Source organism: Pungitius pungitius, chromosome 2 (assembly GCF_949316345.1).
Source record: "Pungitius pungitius chromosome 2, fPunPun2.1, whole genome shotgun sequence".
NCBI lineage: Eukaryota > Metazoa > Chordata > Actinopteri > Perciformes > Gasterosteidae > Pungitius > Pungitius pungitius.
In genome coordinates this window covers 3,218,413-3,241,286 of record NC_084901.1, presented here as the reverse complement: position 1 = coordinate 3,241,286, position 22,874 = coordinate 3,218,413, and the positions used below count along the sequence as shown (strand labels likewise).

At 48.7% G+C, this 22,874-nt stretch overlaps 2 protein-coding genes across 2 annotated transcripts; one reads left to right on the top strand and one right to left on the bottom strand.

Moving 5' to 3' along the window:
• Positions 1 to 235: 235 nt before the first annotated feature.
• gnptab (N-acetylglucosamine-1-phosphate transferase subunits alpha and beta) lies at positions 236 to 15,533 on the top strand. The gene is made up of 21 exons (XM_037460216.2): positions 236 to 539; positions 1,090 to 1,175; positions 2,147 to 2,266; positions 2,656 to 2,706; positions 3,342 to 3,544; positions 3,858 to 3,922; positions 4,003 to 4,137; positions 9,143 to 9,304; positions 9,378 to 9,557; positions 9,825 to 9,995; positions 10,103 to 10,226; positions 10,332 to 10,547; positions 10,637 to 11,598; positions 11,684 to 11,883; positions 11,968 to 12,187; positions 12,304 to 12,417; positions 12,517 to 12,602; positions 12,686 to 12,784; positions 12,891 to 13,058; positions 13,626 to 13,716; positions 13,906 to 15,533. The coding sequence occupies exons 1-21, from the start codon at positions 378 to 380 to the stop codon at positions 13,975 to 13,977; spliced, it is 3,687 nt and encodes a 1,228-aa protein (XP_037316113.2). The 5' UTR covers positions 236 to 377; the 3' UTR covers positions 13,978 to 15,533.
• Positions 15,534 to 15,612: 79 nt separating this feature from the next.
• chpt1 (choline phosphotransferase 1) lies at positions 15,613 to 22,374 on the bottom strand. Its single transcript, XM_037460283.2, has 8 exons — positions 22,031 to 22,374; positions 20,140 to 20,287; positions 19,862 to 20,003; positions 19,681 to 19,765; positions 19,160 to 19,291; positions 18,926 to 19,084; positions 18,387 to 18,512; positions 15,613 to 17,257 (listed from the first exon to the last, which is right to left on the bottom strand). Exons 1-8 carry the CDS (start codon positions 22,268 to 22,270, stop codon positions 17,141 to 17,143), a joined length of 1,149 nt encoding a protein of 382 aa, XP_037316180.2. The 5' UTR covers positions 22,271 to 22,374; the 3' UTR covers positions 15,613 to 17,140.
• Between the last annotated feature and the right edge of the window lie 500 nt (positions 22,375 to 22,874).

The following is a 22,874-nucleotide window of genomic DNA, read 5'->3' as shown; positions in this document are numbered from 1 at the left end:
GTATGTTGATTGTAGAAGCTACTTAGAATTACACGTGGAGTGCCGTGGGGCCTTTTAGCAATCTTTTGTCCCACTGACCAGCTCGGACGCAAACAAACCCCTCCCGCTAGCAGCCACACAGGCAATGCTAACACCAAGCTAACTGGTGCACACGGCTAACGCTCCTCCTCCCCGCCAGGGGGCGACAGCGGGGCTCCAAGCGAAGAAGAAGCAGCAGCAGCAGCGGCAGCAGCCACCGAAGAAGAGTGAACCGCTCGGGCTGTCATGTGCTCCGCCGCCCGACTGACCGACGGACTGTGGGGGGGGGGGGGCGGTCAGCTGACGAATCCGGGTCGCTCGTGTTTACGTTCCCGTTGACGCGCCTTTCCTCTGAATGAATGCGGCGGCATGCTTCGTCGAGGAGAACCATGGTAGTCGTCAACTCGGTGCTCAAGCTGCTGCAGAGGCAGACGTACACTTGCCTGTCCCACCGCTACGGGCTTTACCTCTGCTTCGGGGGGCTCGTCCTCACGATAGTTTCCGCTTTTCAGTTCGGAGAGGTGAGCCTTCACTCGAGACGTGTGCGCTGCGGCGTCCTCGGGTCCGCTGGGGCGAGGTGCCGGAGGTGCCGTCTCCAGAGCACACTCGGGAGAATAGGGGGGGGGGGATAATTGGGGGTAATGGGGTTTTTTTTTTCTTGAAAAGTTGTCCAGCTCGTTCGTGAACCTACCGTTCGGTGTCGGTAACTCGGGCGTGTTGCGAATCCTAAAGGTTTTCATTGCCAATGAATCCCTTTTTAATCTCGCGCATTTAAAGGAAAATCTCAATTGTCTCCCAGGAGATCTCACCCGTCCACCACGTTGGACGTTGGCCATTTTTGTTGAGGACTATTTGTACAATATTCCGCGTGCTTTGGTTTAGATTTGACTGCTGTTGTAATTAAAACGTGTGTTAAACGCAGCTACTAAGTGCAGCTCAATTTATCCACATATTCCTGTTGTACGGCGTGTTCTTGTGCAAATATTGGCTTAAAGAAACAGCTTCGGTGTTTGGCCTCAACGTGACACCTGGGATGTAACGACGTGCATCATTCCCCTCCTTTTCGTGCAGGTGGTGGTGGAGTGGAGCAGGGACCAGTATCACGTGCTGTTTGACTCCTACAGAGACAATGTGGGTGGGAAATCATTCCAAAGCAGGTAAGAGTGAAAGACAGCCCTCATGCATCCAAGTGTGTGTGTGTGTGTGTGTTTGTGGGGGTCCTTGAACTCATCACAAGAAGAAGAAGAATACATGCAATAAACTAGTGTCGCTGCTGCAGTTAGAGCAGTGAAAGAAAAAAAGCCACACAGCAAGGAGCGTGCCCTTCCCACCGGAACAATCTGGGAGAACGAGGCCTGAACAATGACTAATCCGGACGCGCTGGGGAGGGGAAACCGGCTCGCGGCGTTGCTGTTTAAATGGGTGGCGTGCAGAGGTGGAACAAAGTCATTGTCATGCAAGTCACAAGTAAGTCTCAAGTCGTTGCCCTCGAGTCCCGAGTCAAGTCGAGTCAAAGATGAGGCAAGTCCCAAGTCGAGACAAAAGTCTTACCATCTTAGTTTCGAGTCGTTTCAAGTCCTCTTATTAAAGTGGGGACGGGGAACCCTGGGTGATGGTGCGCTGCCTCACAGACCTAGACTACAAAGGGAAGGGTAATGGTGGGTCGACTGTGACTGTGTTATAGTACTTTAAAACGGACGTTGACATAATGTTGGCGAGGATTTCCATCGGGGTCTGAATCCGGGTTCAAAAATCCCGATTTTTGTAAGCATGAACGAACTGTCCCGTTGATACGGTCAAATGGACTGCAGTGATTGGATGTCGTGCAGGCAGCGCGCGCTCTCTGCACACAGGTGGCGCACATTTTTTTGACAGATGCAGATAAACGGAGCGGCGCGGCCGTGTGAAAATATTTTCCCCCAGTTTTCATGGGAAGTATCAAGTCTGCTCGAGTCAAAAGGCTCGAGTCCAAGTGAAGTCACGAGTCATCGATGTTAAAGTCCAAGTCGAGTTGCAAGTCTTTGTACGTTTTGTCGAGTCGAGTCTGAAGTCATCAAATTCATGACTCGAGTCCAAGTCACATGACTCGAGTCCACACCTCTGGTGGCGTGTCTCTCTCTCCCCGCAGGCTCTGTCTGCCCATGCCCATCGACGTGGTGTACACCTGGGTGAACGGCACGGACGTCGCTCTGCTGAAGGAGCTGAAGGCGGTCAAGGAGCAGCTGGCGGAGGAGCAGAGAGCCCTGAGGTAGCTACGGCTCCACGGCCTATGCAGATGTAGTGTTTCAGTGGCGCGTAACGAATATAGGCTGTGACCCATTAAAGGGAGAGATATATATATATATACACACACGCACACACACGCCACACTCTGGTTTTCTGCTTGAAAGCCCTGCTGCCAAGCGTGGCGTGCAAACACACTCGAATGCTGTCAGAAGACGAGCTGTTGCATTATCATTATCGCTCTGATTGGCTCGTTCAGACGTTGCCCCGGGGGAGAAAGTGTCCCGAGGTCAAAGGTTAGAATACCGCTTGAGGGGGGGAAAGTCCGGGGTTTCGTTTTATCGTCAGCACAGGTGGGTTCAGTGTTGCTACGGGATGAAATGTAATGTGGATACGCTGCTCTGTCGCACACAGGGAACGTCTGGGGAAGAACGCAAGTGAGACGACTGAAGTGCCAAAGGAGAGGTGAGCCTGAAAGATGTGTTCATGGGGTCGGAACCCCCACGCAACAACATTTTTTTTTTATGAATCTCACAATGGCCTTTTCATTGTCATGCTTCAAACCATTGGTTTAAAATGACTGTTAATGCCACAATGACACAGCTGTGGGAGAGGTATTTTTTTTTTCTTGAAACAGGAAGCCGACGAAGTGTCCGGTGGGGTATTAGTGTCTTTAAAAGTGGGCCAGCATCGTAAACAACTGACCGATTGGGATTGTTAGATGTGGCAAGTCTGTCCACAAAGTGAAAACAATTGGAAATTAAATCAGAAATTCATCCAAGTCTCTGTGAATGTTAAAGCTGGAGCACAAGGAATATTCAAAATGGGCATTTCATTCTTTTTTACACTCGAATCTCTCTCGTCTTCTCGCCGCGTCGTTTCCGTGACGATTAAAAGCCCACCTTTTTTACTTTTAAGTGCAGACATAAAGAGACACTGTGTGTTCTTCTTCAGCAGAGAAAGCCGTGTGCTGAACCTGTGAATTTGACTCATTTCACTCCCACGAAGGCCTCCTGTGTCTCGCCGTGTGTGTAAAACCACAAAAGCCAAAGAGTACGCGGTCGACCGGCTGAAGCGTCACTTCCTCGTCTTGTTTTCAGTGTCAATCCCGAGTGTCTGCTGTCCCGCTGCATCATGGCGCCCATGCTGGCCCTGGACCCGCCCCTCCCCGCCAACCTCACGCTCAAAGAGCTGCCGTCGCTCTCGCCCTCCCTCGCCGCTGCCCAGGAGCTGCTGCTGATGCACAAAGCCTTCCACGGGTCCACCACCGTCTCTGTGGTCGTCTTCCACTCGCAGGCGGAGGGTAAAAACACCCACACACACACACGCACGCCCTTCACCGTCAGGTGTCGATGCGGGGGGGAAAAAAAAACAAACAAGTGGGCGTATTGTCGCTTAGATGTGAGAAAAGGTGATATTTAAAGTGTGATAAATGAGTAAGCAGGACGTGAGAATGCTGCAGCTGTGCTATTACCAGTAAGGGCAGCTGGATGGTTGATCAATACGATGTTACTGAGAGTGTTGCATCACAAATTTGTGTGTGTCAAATATTAAGCCGTATCTTTACACCCGAAAATTGAGTTTCGCTCACAATTAATTCCTTTTTATTTTTGCAGCTGACAAAGCCTTTACGGATGTGTCCAAGGAAGACCAGACGTTCTCTGTGTCCAGATGCTACCTGGTGAGTTTAAAGCCCTCGGCCATATCTACGGGTCACATGGTGGGGGCTGTAATTTCACCGCGTGCCCGTGTGTCCTGCAGACCACGGACAAAGAGGCCCCGGGGCTGATCCGCATGCAGTCGCTGGCCTACCTGAGCGGCTTCCCGCCTTCTTTCAAGGAAACGGAGCAGCTGAGAGTCAAACTGCCCTCCGTCATAACCAATAGCATCAAGCAGGTAGGACGTGTTCCATTGTTAAGCTACTATCACTCTTCATCTTCACTATCACAGGAGCGGAGTCTGAGTCCTCCTTATATTTACCTGTGTTTAAATATCCCAAAACAAATACTAAAAACTAGATTTTTAGTTTGTCAGCAACGCCTCTTAGTAGTTCCTGGTGATTGGTTAATCATTCTTTGAGAAAATGACTGAAGAGATCGAATATATATATATTGTTTTTTTTTAGATTATCAGTACTATTATTTTGGTCTCTATGGATTTCCACCAGAAAATGTTATTTGCTTTCAGTATTCTACAACAGAGTTTCTAGTTTAAAATCCATACAGTTGACACCGATTTTTCTATTTTTTTAACTTCAACATAACTGAGCTCTGCCACCAGATGTCACTCGTGGAGCGTCCTATCGCGGAGCCGTGTGGGGGGGGGTCGCTTACCTCAGACCCTCGGTGCACAGATTAAGATTTTTTAATACATAACCATCCAAGAAAGGGCTCGGCGCAAATGTGGAATCCTCCTCGGCCGAATGCGGCGTCTCTATTTTTAAACGGGTGTCAGGCGGATAAAGGGCTTTTGTTTTAGCTCTAATAATTTTCTCCAATCAGAAGCCTGCTTCATATTTAGAGAGGGAGGAATGCCACTAACGAGCGAGGGTTACGCCGAAATAATCAAAACGAAAAAGCGACCAGTGGCGCCTGCAGCCCGGGTGGGCCGTGTCCCAGCAGCAGATGGACAGGACGGGCACGAGTCGACGTCCCGTCTGCCAATAAGAGTCTCAGGTGGCTGATCAGGGTCGATGGGTTAGGCAACGTCTTTTGTAACCGCCCTTTTGAATGCCAAATAAAAGAGAAACGGAAGGCAGCTTCAGGGCGTCGGTAAACTCTCGAGGAGCATGAAGAATCGCGAGTTGTCTCCGTAAGCTCCCGAGACTGTATTATAGACGTGAAACAATTAGTAAAATAATCAATTTTGAAAATGTATAAAATTCTTTTTAAACAGGGAATTCACTTTTTCCAGCTTTTCAAATCTGAGTATTTGAAAAGCAATATCAGTCGATGTGAAACCAGTAGTTGGAGGTGTTTGCACTAAGTTTCTTAACTTTGGGATCAAATTAAACAGTGTTTCAAATCAATAAATCTTGCTATTTCAGGCCCATAAAGCAGCAAAATGCTGCAAGAATAAAAGTGAAAAATTTTTGAAAGTGAAAATACTTTAAGCTTTAATAATACTTAAAGCTCCTATGTCACACTTCTGTATCATAAAGTTCAGAAAGGACCGTTTATGATTCTTTAAGCCACTGGCGAGGAGCTGTTTATTGTATGACGTCTCAGTAATGTGTTGCAATGTCAGGCATTCGGACAACAAAGGAGGTATAACGAAAACAGAAGAAGGTCCCATTCAACCAAAAGCAATGAATTACCCCGAGTTGTTCTTCTCAATTTCAGATGGCATTAAAACACTATCCAGATGCCTTATTATAACCATGATGTACTCTACACTACAGCCCTTTATGTAACAGCCACATATTTACAACAGCTGAAGGAGAGGCTTCACTAAATGATGACATGGAGGTCAACGGCGTTCAACGGCGTTCAACCCGCGCGTCGTCAACGAACCCAGTCGTCCCATCATTCCCTGCATTTGTCTCCAGGTCGGGGTCATGTGACAATAGCCGGCGGCGTTGGTGCTGTAACCGTAGCTGGCGATGCGGGGTAGGGGGGGGGGTTAACATTGGAACAGCTGTTTAGAGTGACGTGGCGTCTGACAACACGCCGAAAGGTCACATGGATTTTTTTTTTTTTAACGTCCCTGCTCTCATGGACACGCCCACTCATGTCTGCCCGGCTCCTGTTATGAGCTGACAAGGGAGTAGAGATGTCACTGGGACCACGTGCCTCCTCACCAGGCAAGAATGGAAAGTGTGTTCGTGAACCACCACCCCCCCCACCCTCCTCCCCCCCGAGGTGTCGCCGGGCCGATTCTGTGAAAGAGGGATAATGTGCATAGTGGGGAGCGAGAGGTTCAGCGGTGTGACAAGGCGGGTATTTATAGCCCGTGTGCTGTGGTGATGAAATGCTTATGTGTTCATGTGGGTGGGTGGTGCAGGTTATAAAACAGGGCTCATATAGAACTGATCAAAGCAGCGAAGCTATATGCTAAAACGTCGTTGTGTACATTCGGCCGTCTTTCGCAAATCCTTTCAGTTTTATCCCAACTTGGGACGTGTTCGACATTACCAGGTCCAGGAGAGAGCTATAATAAAGTTGGCAATGCGATCCGGGGCCCTGCCGGTTCCCGGCTGCTCCCCCGCTGAGTTCATAAGACGCGGCTAATCCTCCTCGCCTAAAAACGGGAGCGGAGGAACCACGAGAGAGTCGAGTTCATGGGAGATGTTTGCGTTCACAAGTTTGATGGTGGAGTGAGACGGGGGCCGAGGCTTAGAGAGTTTTAAGAGAGGTGAGACCCGATTGTTTGAAACGGGCAAAGCCGTGGGGTGTCTCTTCCCCCCCCCCCACCCCCCCCCCCCCCCCCCCCCACACACACACACACACACACACACACACACACACACACACACACACACACACACACACACACACACAGTCCTTTGTGGTCTTGCGTAACTCCACTGAGATCAGACGGCTCCATGGAGAAGATGACATCACAGAATTATCTGGCGCGCGCGCGCACACACACACACACACACACACACACACACACACACACACACACACACACACACACACACACACACACACACACACACACACACACACACACACACACACACACACACACACACACACACACACACACACACACACACACACACATTCAATTCATTTTATTTTGTATAGCCCAAAATCGCAAATTACAAATTTGCCTCAGAGGGCTTTACAGTCTGTACACATGCAACATCCTCTGTCCCGAAACCCTCACATCGGCACAGGAAAAACTCCCCAAAATATGAAAAAACCCTTCAATGGGGACAAAAGGGAAGAAACCTTAGGGAGAACGTCAGAGGAGGGATCCCTCTCCCGGGATGGACAGACAATGCAATGGATGTCATGTGTACAGAATCAACAATGTAAAAGATGTACAATACATTCAACTCCTCTAACAGAAATGATACAAGTAATTGCAAGTAGCAGAAGAGGTGTACGGCAGGACCACTGCAGGGACAACCTCCATCAGATCGAACCACCATCCAGAGGCTTCTGTGGGGAGGGAGAGCAGAAAGATGTTGGTTTTTGATGACAGTAATATGAATCATATTTAAAGTAATGATGATGGCAGCAGCAGGTGTCAGCAGAGCCATGCCATGAGTCAGAACCGGGATCCGCACGAAACTATGATCCACGGAGACCTGCTAGGCGAGAAAGCACAAAGAACTCCCGGAAAGAAGCTTAATTAGTGATGTACATTAATAAAACAAAACATGGATGATTGTGGGAGGAGAGAGTGAGAGTGTGAGAGTAAAAGAGGGGCTCGGTGTGTCCTAAGAAGTCCCCCGGCAGTCTAAGCCTAGAGCAGCTTAACTAAGGGCTGGTCCAGGCTAACCTGAGCCAGCCCTAACTATAAGCAATATCAAAGAGGAACGTTTTAAGCTTTATCTTAAATGAACTGACCGAGTCTGCCCCCCGGACTGAAAGTGGAAGCTGGTTCCACAAAAGAGGAGCTTGATAACTGAAGGCTCTGGCCCCCATCCTACTTTTTAAAACTCTAGGAACCACAAGTAGCCCAGCATCTACGGAGCGCAGATGCCTTGTAGGGCAATACTGTGTAACAAGCTCTTTAAGATAAGACGGTGCCTCACCAGCAAGTGCCTTGTAGGTGAGGAGAAGTACCTTAAATTTTATTCTTGATTTAACAGGAAGCCAGTGCAGAGAAGTTAATACAGGAGTTATATGATCCCATTTCTTAGTTCTTGTTAATACACGTGCTGCAGCATTCTGAATCAGTTGGAGAGGTTTAAGCGATTTACAAGAGCAGCCTGATAACAAAGAATTACAGTAATCCAGTCTAGAAGTAACAAATGCATGAACTAGTTTTTCTGCATCACTTTGAGACAGGAAGTTCCTGATTTTCGATATATTACGTAGATGAAAAAAGGCCGTCCTTGAAGTCTTCTTTATATGAGAGTTGAAGGACATATCCTGGTCGAAGAGAACTCCAAGATTTCTGACGGTGCTGTTGGATACCAGAGCAATTCCATCCATAGAGACTGTATCACGTGACAGCTGACTTCGAAGGCGCTCTGGGCCTATCATGATAACTTCCGTTTTTTCCGAGTTTAACATCAGGAAGTTGCAGGTCATCCAGGTTTTGATGTCTCCAAGACAGTCCTGAAGTCTAACAAGCTGGTTGGTGTCTTCTGGCTTGATCGATAGATACAGTTGAGTATCGTCTGCATAACAATGGAAGTTTATGCGGTGTTTTCTGATAACGTCGCCCAAAGGAACACACACACACGTTCTGACTGCAGTAGACGCCTCCACCCGAACACCTTAACTGTTTGGATTTGAGCTCCATAGCTGCGGGGTCAGAGGTCAGCGCTTTTGCTAGCCCTCCATAAATCTTCTCGTCCACATGGTACCCAGATGAGGGGTGACCCGAGGGTCTACACAGTTGACTGAGCATGTGACTTTTAACAAAAAAAAAAAAAAAAGAGGGAAATGGCTATGTAGGATGCTTTTTGGTTTGGCAACCAATAACCAAATACAAGCAGTCTGGTTCCTACTCTGAAGTTCTTTGTTTTTGAGAGGGAATCCAAAAAGACCCTGACTCCACAGCCATGCTTAGCGGCCTTGCAAGTATTTCTCCTTCAATGAGCTAAATGCTGATTTTTAAGAAGGCTAATTCTACCAAGTTCACCGTCTTCGCTCAGGATGATAACCTTTGGCTGAGGACGACGTCTCGCGGTTATCCCGCCGTGAACAAACGTATCGTGGAAAGTGTGAAAATGCCATTCAGCACGAACACCTCGCTGCTTCCCTCTCTTCAGTTCGAGTTGTACTCGGAGGCCGGCATCGCCCTCCTCCACCTGAAGACCCCGCAGGACTTCACCGATCTGACCCAGCAGGCGAAAAAGAACCTGACCCTGGATGGGAAAGAGTTGACCATCAGCCCGGGCTACCTGTTCTGGGACCTCACCGCCATCTCACAGGTGCGCCTGAACCGCCCGTAAACCACGCCCCCTGCAGACGGAGGCCACACATTCATCAGGTTTCCCTCCCCAGTCGAAGCAGGACGAAGACGTGTCCGCCAGCCGGTTCGAGGACAACGAGGAGCTCCGCTATTCGCTGCGCTCCGTGGAGAGACACGCCCCCTGGGTGCGACACATCTTCATCGTCACCAACGGGCAGATCCCCTCTTGGCTCAACCTGGATAACCCCAGAGTCACAGTGGTCCCACATCAGGTAACACGAGGGGTTCGCTTGATTTCACTAACCGCTTAAAGACAAAGTGGAAAATACCACAACTTGACCCCTCCGGCCAAGAATATATGGTTTAATTATGCACGTTTGTAATAAGGAGTTTAAACTTTATTTTACAGAATAAAATCGCCAAACAAAATTTCATGAGCTCTTTTTTGAGGCATTGATGAAAACTGGGCTTGGTACTGGCTGTAAATATCACGTGTAGCTAAATATTATGACTGTAAATGTTTTCCTTTTTGGCTTTAGGATATCTTCCTGAACAGCAGCCACCTTCCCACGTTCAGCTCCCCGTCCATCGAGACCCACATCCACCGCATCCCGGGCCTCTCTCAGAAGTTCATCTACCTCAACGACGATGTGATGTTCGGGAAAGACGTCTGGCCGGACGACTTCTACAGCCACTCCAAAGGACAGAAGGCGCGAAACTGCCCGACAGTTTTACTACTTTAAACTGTGATTGTTCTTTCAATTTAAAAAAATACAAAAATCTGACCCCGACGTTTGCTTTCCTTACTTGCCTGCAGGTGTATCTCACCTGGCCTGTGCCCAACTGTGCCGAGGGCTGCCCGGGGTCTTGGATCAAAGATGGCTACTGCGACAAAGCCTGCAACAACTCCGCCTGTGACTGGGATGGAGGGGACTGCCTCGGTAAGGAGATGCAATCCTTATTATTCCTCCCATGCAAATGTGTCTAATAAGATATATATATATATATATATATATATATATATATTACACCTTTTCCCTGAACAGGAGCGGCGGGAAACGGTCGGTTTGTGGCCGGGGGCGGCGGGGGCGGGCCCGGTGGAGGGGGCGGGCCGGTGTGGCAGTTTGCAGGCGGCTTGGGGGGTCTCGGGGGAACGTCGTACTGTAATCAAGGCTGCGCCAACTCCTGGCTGGCGGACAAGTTCTGTGACCAGGCCTGCAATGTTCTCCCCTGTGGGTTTGACGTGGGAGACTGTGGCCAAGGTGAGCGACATTTTTTTTTTCTTTTTCGGGGGGGTCTCATCAAGGGTTTTGCCGGATTCTCCTTCATCGTGTAATCATTTCTGTTGTAGAGCACTTCTCGGAGCTGCTTCATGTGACCCTAACGAGGAACCAGAGCCTCTACACCCTCCCGGTGGGGGAAACCAGGCCGTATTTCAGCTTTGAAAGACTGGCCCGGAGAGTCTCCGAGGCCCACGTCAGCGACAGCCCGGCGCTGCGCCACTCCTCCGTCGCCAACAAGTGGAAGACCATCCACCTGCTGCTCCACCCGGGGCACAACGCCACGCGGCTCCAGTACAACCTGACCCTCCAGAGGGACGACGCCACGGAGTTCGTCATGAGCTTCGCCGTGGCCGTCGACACCCGCGAGGCGCCCGCGGCCAACGCCTCGCGGGGCGGCGCCGCCGCCGCCGCCAAGGACGGCGAGCCGAAGCCCACCTCGACTCCGGAGCCGGCGGTTCCGTTCGCGGACGTCCCCGAGGAGCGGCGCGGCCCAAAGATCCGCAGGAGGCCGCCCGGAGAGCCTCTGACCGCCGTAGAGGTGCCTTCGCTGGACGTGTCCCTTCTACCTGCCGCCGTGCAGAGCGAGCTGCAAAAGCTGGAGGAGAGGCTTCTGATCGGTGACATCACCGCGAGGGGTTATAACCTCACAAAGGCCGAGCTTCTGAAACCCTACGAGGCACCGGATCAGGAGCAGGGGAAAAAACCCCGGGAGGACTTGGAGGGAAAACCACCGGCTGAAGAGAGAGAGGAAAATATCGTTCAGAAAAATCCAAACCCCAGAGAGGAAATGTCCCGGAAAGTCAGCCACACTGATGATAAGCATGAAGAAGAAGCTCCCGAACACTATGATCTTAATACAGTGATAGAGAGGCCGATGACGTCCAAACTGCTGGTCAGTATTTCCAAGTCCACGAAGCCAGAAGACCCTGCGGAAGGAGCTCCTTTAGGGAGGAGGCTGCTACACTTCATCTCCGCAGACAGAGGCTTCCTGCCGTGGGAGAGGAGGAAATACTTCCAGAAGCTGCTTGAGGCGAGTAGAATCTACTTTTTCCACTTTTCTACCTAAGCATTTAAGACTTTTTTTTTAAATCTCTTTTTTTTTTGACTCTCTGCAGGAAGAGGAACGTCTGCAGAGGGAATTGTCGTTCGAGGCCGACGGCGGCGCCGCAGGTCGGAGGCTGCAGGACACTTTCGCCGACTCCCTGCGCTACGTCAACAAGCTGCTCAACGGCCAGTTCGGCTTCACGTCCCGCAAGGTCCCCGCGCACATGCCCCACATGATCGACCGCCTCATCATGCAGGAGCTGCAGGACACGTGAGTGTGTTTCCCGGGATTCTCCCCGACGCTGCGGCGGCGTTTGTGCGGCGGTGTTTCGAACCGCTTCGCTCTCTTCTCCAGATTCCCGGAGGCGTTCGACAAGACGTCGGGCCACCGCGTCCGCCACTCGGAGGACATGCAGTTCGCCTTCTCGTACTTCTACTTCCTGATGAGCGCGCAGCAGCGGCTCAACGTGTCCGAGGTGTTCGACGAGATCGACACGGACCGCTCCGGTGTCCTGTCCGACCGGGAGATCCGAACTCTGGCCACGAGGATCCACGAGCTGCCGCTCAGCCTCCAGGTCCGTCCTGGTTTTGATGAATCCTCGGAGACCTCCCCCCCCCCCCCGGCTAGTAGAGTGTGACGTTTCTTCCGGGGTTTTGACGTGGGTAATGTTTCTTCTTCTGTACTTTCTAGGACTTGACGGGCCTGGAGCAGATGTTGATAAACTGCTCCAAGACTCTCCCGACTAACCTGACCCAGCTGCACCTGGTGAACCCAACACAGGAGGCCTACTACGACCCAAGCATGGTGAGCCACACTTTGTATATAAATGTGCTCGGAACCTTTTTTTTTTTTTTTTCTTTGTGAAATCATTTGAATCCGCTGCAAATGCTGTTCAATCCGCAGCCTCCTGTCACAAAAGGCCTCGTCCTCTACTGCAAGCCCGTCACAGAACGCATCCAGAAGGCCTTCAAGGACCAGAACAAGTACAAGTGAGGCCGTTGTGCAGCTTGTGTTGGAACTCTCTCCCTGCCTGGCTTCGTCGTTGCTAAAGATACCGCCTGCTTCGTCACAGGTTTGAGACCATGGGGGAGGAGGAGATAGCGTTCAAGATGGTGAGGACCAACGTCTCCCATGTGGTTGGACAGCTGGACGACATTCGGAAGAATCCCAGGTTTTTTAATTTTGACCTTCTTTTGATTGTATTACAATCCGTGATGCAACCAAGCCGTACTGAGGTTTGTCCCTTTCCCCCCCCCCCCCCCCTAAATCCCCAACAGGAAGTTCATCTGTCTGAATGACAACATTGACCACAGCCATAAGGACGCTTCCACGGTGAAAGCTGTGCTGAGAGACTTCTACGAGTCCATGTTCCCTCTGCCGTCCCAGTTCGAGCTGCCGAGAGAGTATCGCAACAGGTTCCTGCACATGGAGGAGCTCAAGGAGTGGTACGAGTTGAACTTTGGACATATTTTTGAATCCCTTCTGCACGTGGGTCGGTATCATTTTATCAAGCTATTTCTTTTTCCAGTAGAGTTTTTCATCTGTCATCACATAGAACCCTGCGGTGCCAGGTTGGACCGATGGGACGCTTTCAGGGGCTTAGGGGGGGGGGGTTTAGGTCGGGGACCTCGCTCCTGTTCACAGGGAAGAATGCCAGACTTGCAAAGAGGCTTTAAAATTAGACCGAGCTGCCTCAGATCAGTCACTAGCTGTGAGATACTTGCAAGATCATTACACAGCTCAGCCGCTCGTCTAGTCCTCTGTTCCCCCCCCCCCCCCCCCCCCCCACCTCCGGCTTCTGTCTAAAGTAACTGCCAGATGGCGTTGGGTGATGTCACCTTGTCACCCTTTTGCCCCGCTGCCCTCTGCATATTGTACGTTTCCTTCTTGTTACGTAACGGAACAACAAGCCTCCCCAGGCCAAATGTCGTTTGTGCTCCAGCTGCCGTTTCCCCTAAAACGAACAATTTGTGTGTGTGTGTGTGTGTGTGTGTGTGTTTTTTTTGTTGCAGGCGAGTATATCGGGACAAGCTGAAGTTCTGGACGCACTGCGTCCTCGTGACCCTCGTCGTCTTCACCATCATGTCGTTCTTTGCCGAGCAGGTCGGTGTGTCCTACTTTGTTTTTGGACTACACCAACCATGGTGACAGCTTCACGTGTAAACATCTCTATCACAGTCACCCTCTTGATGACAAATGAACCAAAGCTTCTTTTTTGTTTTTGTCTTCCAATAGTCGCATGCGGTTCCTAATTATGCCATTTGCTCTTCTTCCCTCCCTCTCTCTCCGCAGCTGATTCTGTTAAAGCGAAAGCTGTTCCCGAGACGCAGAGTAAGCAAAGACAGCAACCCGGAGCGGGTGTAAAAAACAAACAAACGCAAAGGACACCAGGACTTCCCTCCTATTCTTTGTGCTCTTCCAGCCACGTCGAGCCTCTCTCTCCTGCTCAGATGGGCGGATTTAGCGTGGGGGACTTGGTTGGGGACCCGGTTGGGGACAGGAATCCGAAGCCCCTCCGTAGTTGTGTTGCATCAGCACCTACAGACGGAGGACAGACACTCTCGTCAGACGCCGTCTGAAGTGTGGCTGGCCAGAAAGACGAAGGCCGTGTGATGCTTATTTTACTCCACTGGGGGCATCTGAGGCTTTTGTACAACACACACACACACACACTTGCAATTACACACAAAAACACTCCCTCCAATCTGCACCACCCTCCGTGCGTCCTGCTCTCACCGTGTTTTGTATTGACAGCAGCTGCCAGGAGTTACTGTGTGTGAGTTTTACCATAAAATCCACAAACTGTTGTTTAAAGCTCAAACGAACAGAAGGCCGACAAATTGTTCTGATGATCCGTCAATATTTTGAGGCCGTTTTCAAGGAGCAATGCCAAACATTTGTTGTTACCCGCTTCTTACGTTGGACTATTTTCTGTTTTATGTTGCCATTAGTTGATCATCTTAAGACATAAGCTTTGTGTTGCCGGGAAGGTTTTCTCAGCTTTTTGAAAATGGAGAGAAAGGAAACGTGTGGGGAAAAAGACACACAACAAAGGATTCAAATAATCTACTCCAGGAGCCCTGGTTAGTGTTGGGCTTTTAACACTATGGCTTAATTTTAAGGAAATTAAGATAAAAGGTACAACTAGTGAATCTTAAGTGTTGGTTTATTGGCCCGTCTTTAACTCGAAGTGCCTTCGTTGTTCATTCCTGCTCGTCTGAACATTTCTTTTTGTATTATTATGTCTTCTAAATGTTGGCCACGTGACCCTTTTTTCAAGGGCGAGGCGAGTGATTTACAATCAGAATTATAGGATTACGTGACTCTTAATGTGGTACAAATTGAATTGATAAGTGAACACGTGATGCTTTTATAGCCTCCTGTGTCCGTGTCCCTGTGGGACTCAACAGGATCGCTGCCGTCTGAAATTCAGACTCCCTCAGCATGATGCGTGACTTTATCTGGTTTGTATTATGGTGAGCCTCAAAGTCTCGATGTACAGAACGACGTTAGCAGGCGAGGCGAGGACTTGCGTTCCTGGACAATAGGAATCTCCCATTGCATTGGTTCAATGAAGGTCACTGACTAAAATAAAGCGGGGCTTGTTTCAGTCGTCTCGGTGTTTTTGTCGTGTGTGTGAAGTCTGGCCGACCGTCTCCACTGTTCAGCAGGTGCAGTTTATCCCAGTGAGCATTCATTTGGTTTGAAAAGACGTTGCAAAATGGTTTAAAAGAACATTTTTTATCAAAGTCTATGTATAGACCACATTTCAACGTGATTTTTAAAAATGCCATCCTCTACTTTGGCCTTATTTTATAGGTTTAAAAAACGACGTACACATTTGTACGTTCACCACCGATAGACATAAGTGTAGATACATATATACACACACATATATAAAAAATAGTTTTCCCTTTGACTCTTTATCTAAATGAGGATCGTTCAGATTGCAACTTGTTGTAAACTCCACGGTTCAACATGGACAAATAACACATCACATGAAAAATATTGGTTTATTACAATCTTTTCCACTCGTACAACATCTGTTAGTAGAAAGGTGTTTTACTGTATTATTGAACAGTGCAACGTGGTGGTAAAATTAAGGTTGTACATTTCAATGCATAGTTCCAAAGTCCATCGTAAATTTACTGAAATCAAGTTTGGGGACGTGCCCCTCTTTTCTAGTCCATGACCCTGCAGAAGAAGAATCTGAGAGGACACTTTTTCAAATCAAATTCATGAGTACCATTGTTTTTTAATCCTTACAAGCACTACTGAAATATCCCTTTTGAACCTAAATAACCTGAAATATGAACATACCAGATTACACCAACTCAATGAAATTTAATCAGATGAAATGGATCAATCCCCAATCAATATTATACATTTATAGTCCAGTGGCATCATATTATTACTACTGTTGCATCTGGTTTGATACTTCAGTGAAAAAAAAGAAAAATGTACAAAGCTGTCTTAAATATTCACAAGTCAAACCGTAATTACAACAAAAAATATTTAAGGCGTTTTCAGTTGAATTCTGTACAATCACATATAATTAGCTATTAGCCCTTCAGGGAGAAGAACACAGAAAGCAGAACAAGTCGTGTGTTGGTGCTTCATTAGTCGACGGCGCTCTAACAGGCAAGGGGGGGGGGTGTATTTTATTTTTCCAGTTTTGAAGGATGAGATGAGTAACCGGGGAAGGCCAATATTGATTGACAGGTGTTTTTTTTTAAAGGGAGACACCTGATAGAAAAACCCGTCGTTGTTTTCAGCACCAACACAGACTGTCGCCCCGACGCCATGACAACCCGCCCGTCCACATCCTCAAAAAGCATTGGAAATGATTTGAGGTTTTAAAAGGCCTTCAATTTTTCATTTGGGTTTTCGAGCCCTCGTTTTTTTTTTTTTTGCCAGATTGATTCACATTCATTTCGAAGAATTAAAAACAAATCAAGAAAACTTTCAACAGCCGACACATTTAGTTTGAGCAAATATCAAAAGAAGTAAGAAGTTCACCTTATTGCACTCATGACTCCGAAATATCTTAAACATATGACAACCCCACACACCTTTTATATTTAACGTAGATAATATTCCTTAATCTCGGGCCGGGACTATGAAGTACCTGGTAGAAAAGTGTTTTGGTTTTTGAGTTGAATAAAGCAGGAGGAAGATGTAAAACTCTAAACTGTATCTTCTGAACACATGCGATGATTTCAATATTAAAACTTATCGGCTGCAACAGCCGATGAGGAATTCAAAGGAATTCCACGTCACTTCCACTTTCAACAGATCCATGCTTTTCAAAACTTTTTTTTTTTTCTTCCCTTTTTTTGGTTTGTAAAGTTATTTATATTTTTCCTTCTTGGGGGTGAGGGGGCAGTTTTTAATCAGAAGTGGTCACTTTGTCAAGGCTGCAGTGGCTCGGGTTCGAGGAGGCTCTCTCCTCCTCCTCGTCGTCGTCTGCTTTCAGGAGCGGGGAGAAACCAGAGTCTCCCCCCGCCTCCTCCCGCCGGGCAGGCCGTCAGTCGCGGTGCAGCTGGCTTGGCGGCGTGATGCTAAAGACGCGGATGCGCAGGTGGGAGGCGATCTGGAGGCACACGCCGGTGCAGTAGCGTGTCAGATCCACGAGGGAGAAGACCTGAAGGAAGATGGAGAGGATCAAACCTGTGATGCAACACCTTTAAACAAAGCTTTAAACAATTTTAGTACTTAATGGGGAAAGCAGTATAGGGATTGTTTTTCATTGATCCATTTAATTGCAGTGCTAAATTGCTCTTCTCAAACGGTCCTATAGGAAATGCATGTACTATGTATTATGAATTTGATGTTGCTATTTTGCCCAGCAGATATGTATCCCCATCATAGAGCAAAAAGCACTGGTAGCAGTAACAGTGGTTGCAGGGTCGAGTAAACCAGTGGCTTTTTCCTGCCGGGACTCGCGTTCCAATCAGCCAGAATAACCAGAACCACCGGTGTGGGTGTGAAGAATCTTTGAGGGCTGCACCAAAAAAAAACAATCTTTTTCTGTTCAAGGAATGTTAACGTCTTTTTCCTTCCGCGCCGTCGATGGTGGAGTTGTGCGCCACTCTGGTCCTCACTAGTCTAACGAGTGCTGCTTTAACGTATGAACCGTGCAAATGTAGATACATTACATCAATACAAGGTGGCTTACACACAACCCAATCAAAAATGGCAGGAACGGCGTAACATTTTTAAGCTTAATCCATTTTGTGGGATTTGTGGTTAAAATGGCAACGAGACGCCTCTTAGGCATCGAGTTTTGTCACAAGAATGTTGGTCTCAAGTCATCTCATTGGTCTAAATCTTTGATGAGGAACTGTCTTTAATGGTTCCGTTCAGCCGGTTGAAGTGAAAGCGAACGAGGCCCGAGAACCAGTCGGTCCGGTTTCTCTCGTCAGTCGTCACTCGCACCGTCAGATTCTACTTCATACCTGGTGCAATGCACACGTCATCACAACGCATCCATCTAAATACAGTTAGGCTGCACAGACAGGCATTAAACCAGTTTTTTCCCCCCCCCTCCCAGTTGAACTTTTCTCTGCAACAGCCTTAAAGACGGCTTTCTCACGTTAGTTCAGGCGCAGCACCATCAAATATGAAGCCTTTCAAATGCGCGTGGGGCAGCTCTGAATGCAAACGAGGTTTTTGTTTTTCAAATCAACCCTGAAATCTGAACAGAACCATCTGAGGCAGCGCGCTGTGTGGTGGTTTCTCTGTAACGTTGACATCGCGCGTCAAAAACTGACCATGGCGATCCACAGGACTATATGCTCGTCGATGAAGCTGTTGAAGTACTGGTTGAGGAAGAGGAGGCCGGGGCCCACGAAGGCCGTGTCCGGCAGGTGCAACTCGCTCTTGGTCATGTGTGCGACCTACAGGGACAAACCAGAGGGGAAAGAGAAGCACGTGAACCTTCTGACCAAACACCAAACACGAGAAATGGCCAACGTCCCATGAATGCAACACTCAATGAACTCTGTTAGTTGGCGTTTATGATTATTGACTTTGGTTAAATACGGCTCCCAATTCTTGAGATAAACATTGCATCAAACCCAATATTCTGGTTAATTTGATACACGCTTAACACATTTAAATTCTGTAATCGTCCCATCGCAGTATTTTGTCGTGCTCATTGCTAAACCAAAACACCGCAGAGTAGACTATTGTAGCCGTTACCACAGCAACACAGAACCACAGCATCCACTCAATAATAATAGGAACAGTGGGCAAAACGTAAGGGTTTGTTTGTTTTAATTGAATTTAAAATCAGACGGGATGAACGTACCACCAGCTTGTTGGAGATCTTGGAGGTGACCAGGCCAAAGGCGAGCAGGTACAAACACGGGTGCAGCTCAAACAGCTGGCTGGACGACTTCTTGAAAATGATGAAGGCCAGGGTGAGGACGAGGCCGATGTGCAGACCGGGACTCAGCACACTCGTGTCCTGAACAGAGCCAGCGGGGATTAAGCGTCACAGCGGCGCCTACGGGAAGTGCGAGTGGTGCGTTTGCGGACTTACGGCCACTGTGGAGCCGTTTTTGCCGACGCCTCCGTTCAGAATGACGTAAAAATAGTTGTAGCAGGAGTAGAGGGCCCCGCCGGTGATGCCGATGATGGGGAAGACGAACATCTGTATTCCAATGACGGGCAACTACGGAAAACAAGGGAAGGGGAGGTTAAAAAAGGGCACAGAGCACTCTCCTTGCAGTAAGAGGGCCGGCTGGGGGGGGGGGCGAAGCAAATCAAAAAAATGCGAGGGACACCGTCGGCTTCTTGAGCCAGACCACGTCCCGACGGATGGCCTGTTGCCATGGCGTTAGCTGCACATATTTACCTTCTCACTTCTCGCTCATGTGCTGTTAAGTCAAGCCTCCGAAGGCAGCAGAGTAGAAGTAAAAGTAAAAAAAAAAAAAAAAAAAACTCTATTCAAGGATGACGACTAAAAACTTAATTTGGCGTAAAAGGTGACGAAAAAAAAACAACAAAAAAAAACCATGTGCGTTTGAGTATTCGAGCATCCGATGGTGGCTTCTCGCTTACCGTAGTGTGCCAAAGGCCCACGCCTCCGAAGGCCGACATCAGGTACATGACGGTGATGGCGATCTGCACCTCTGTGACGTCAATCCTGGGAGGAAGAAGAAGAAGAACATCAGGGCGGCGGTTTCACAGCTATACTACAGCATCATTTATGACACGGCCATAAAAAAACTTGGGGACTCACAGGCCGAAGCGGAGGGTCCCGGACACGTAGGTCTGCCAGTGGGCGCAGAAGAACATGAACATCCCGATGAAACCACAAAAGAACATCCAGTCCGGGTATTTTCCGACGCCACACGAAACGCATGTTCCCACAGCAACGAAGACTGAAGGGAGAAAAAAAAAACAACAACTAATAAATCAATTTCTCTGCCCCGATCCACCAACGCGGCGGGATTCTGCAAACGGAACGAAAGAGCGCGGCGGTCTGGGTTTGGGTCGACTAGGTGAGCGCAGAAGCACCTGTGGAGACAGCGTCGCAGCCGTGGTCAAAGAGCTCCCCCAGCGCCGAGCTGCTGTTGGTCCGCCTGGCCTGCTTCCCGTCGATGGCGTCCAGAGACTGGTAGATGAACAGGCCCAGGGCGCTCATGATGAAGGCCCATGCCGGAGCCTGGGAGAGCGCAGGTGGGAGAGAGCGGATTTAGACGAGGGGGGGGGGGGGAGGGGGGGGGGCACGCTGTGGAAAAGCTAGGTTAAATAATCAACTATTTGATATAAAAAGGAAATGGTACGTGACTCTTTGGATAACGGATCCCTTCCTAATTCTAGCCCCTCGTTCTTCATTTGTTATATAAAATGAACATTTTGTTGCACATCTTAATTTCATGGACTGTTGGTCGCTTGAAAACAAGACATTTGGAGGCATCCCATGGAATTCTGGGAAACTGAGATGGAATCTTAATGCAATGAGACCGTCATCAGCAGATTAGGCAACACTGAAACAAGCTGAGCCATAAAACAAAAAGGAAAGCAGAACTACTTACAATCTTGGTCCATTTCAAAACCATATCAACGGCCTACAGTATGCGGAGATATTTCAGATGTTAGAATTCCAATTTCATAAAACACTCTTATTTAAAAATGAATATGCAGTGTTTTGGTGCAGAAAAGACACTTTTAGGAAAAATAAGATTTAAAAAAAAGGGCAGGCGCACTGTGGTGCTTATTGAATGAGGCTACTTTTGAAGATCTATAAACTAACTTGATAGAACATTCGGACAGTGGAGCCGGCCAACACGTGTGTGAGAGACAGAGACAAAGACAGACGGGATCAAGGGTCTAATGCCGTCCTGGTGGGGGCCCGGTTATCTCAGAGGTAAACACTTCAGATCTGTGACCGGTGATCCTTAAGAATTCCTCCAATACGTTTGCTCGCATAGACGTTCTTGCCCGTGTGGGGGTGGACTTGGGACAGAAACCCTCACGCTGCTGCACGGACTGTGGACCCGGTCGCAAGGTTGCCATGATTGGACTGAACAAAGGTGTGAATCTGATATTTAAAAAAAACACACATCAGACCTGTGCAGTCCTGATTAGCGAGTGAACCCGGTGACATAAGTGGACCGGAGGAGCATGGGTCACACCTCTGTTGCAGGGCCTGCTACTGCAAAAATCTGGAGACATTTCACAACAGCTTAGTCATCGAAAACGTGTTTTGTCGTCGTGCTCGGGGTTTACTTAACAGTCCTCAACAGAGAAAGAGAGGTCAATATTCCTTAAAATGTCTGTCTTGCCGGCGCGAGGGGGTCACCACTGCCGCGTCACGTGATTCGGGGCAGACGACCGCACACAAGGACACACACACACACACACACACGCGCACGTCAAAGCTGACAACTTTCCATGAAACCCACTGTGACGAGCACGTCACATTTATCCGCTGCACCGAGGGACACGTTAAAGAGTCCTCGCGGGATTTGGGATTCTTACACAATCATCTGCAGGAGTGTCTCTTTCAGTTTAACGTTAAAACCGACCAACGATAAATCAGGGCATGAAAAAAAAAAAACATAACTGTCAAAACACACCAGGGGCGTCAGCGTGGAGGGCGAAAGACCCCCCGTTTATACAGTGGGTATACTATTAAAATGAGGTCGAAATATAGGCCGAATTGACCAGAAGACCGCTGATTCGGGAGATATCCTGAATCGGATCCCGTGGGTCGCGTGGAGATCGCGCCCGGTCGCCACGTAACGGCGAATTGCGCAATTTCCGAAGGGAGCACCGTGGTTCTGCTCCCCCCCACGCCGGTGAAGCAAACTCAACCGGGGCTCGTCTGCGCGTAGAAACTTTTTTTTTTTTTTTTTTTTAATGTATTTTTAACTGTATTTATTTTTTAAAATGTTGCACCCACCTCCTCCGTCGCCGTGGGACAATAATACATCAGCACCACCGTGGAGACGATGTTGATCAGCAGTCCGACGATAGTCAGGGTGTTCGGCGCGACCCATGTCGGTATCTGCTCCACCAGCCAGTTCCAGTAGACCTGACACGGCGGCTCGAGCAGGGAGCGACCGGAGGCGCTGTACTTGTGCTCCTCCAGCCGCTTGAGTTGAGCCGGCGACAGCGACTCCGACCACCAGAAATGGGGCATTGTTGGTTGTTGGGTTGTTGTTTTTTTCTGCCTGGTCACCCCACTCGAAATGACCCGAAAACAAACTTGCCTGACGCTCGACGAGGGGTGTGTGGGGGGGGGGTTAAGCTAGCGAGGAGGGGGGGGGTCAGGAGAGAGGGAGGAGGGGGGGGCGGCTATCTTCTCTCGGTCGACTCCGGCAGATATCGGCTCATTTGGCGTTTATAGCTAGGTGACCAGAGGAGGCCATTTCCACGGCGGAACCATGAGACATCGACGCGCTCCGCAGCGCTTCTGATCGGGTTGCGTCTCGACCGGAAGTGAGGAACCGGAAAGGACTCATTTGACCGCGACACCGGGAAGTTTACATGGGAGAAAAAAAAAATGCACCGTGGCAACAATCATAGATATTTATATCTTTGCAACTATTTTGCGAGGCGAATATGAACCATTGCTAGTTGGCACGTTTAAATAAAAACAATAATATAAACAATATAAATTATTCACATATCCATGTTTGAATGTTAGGTATTTCGGTTTTATTCGTATATTTAGATTGGCTATAATTGCTTACAAATTGTTGGAAATAAATAATAATAAAATAAATCTCGGTGAAAGCTTCCAT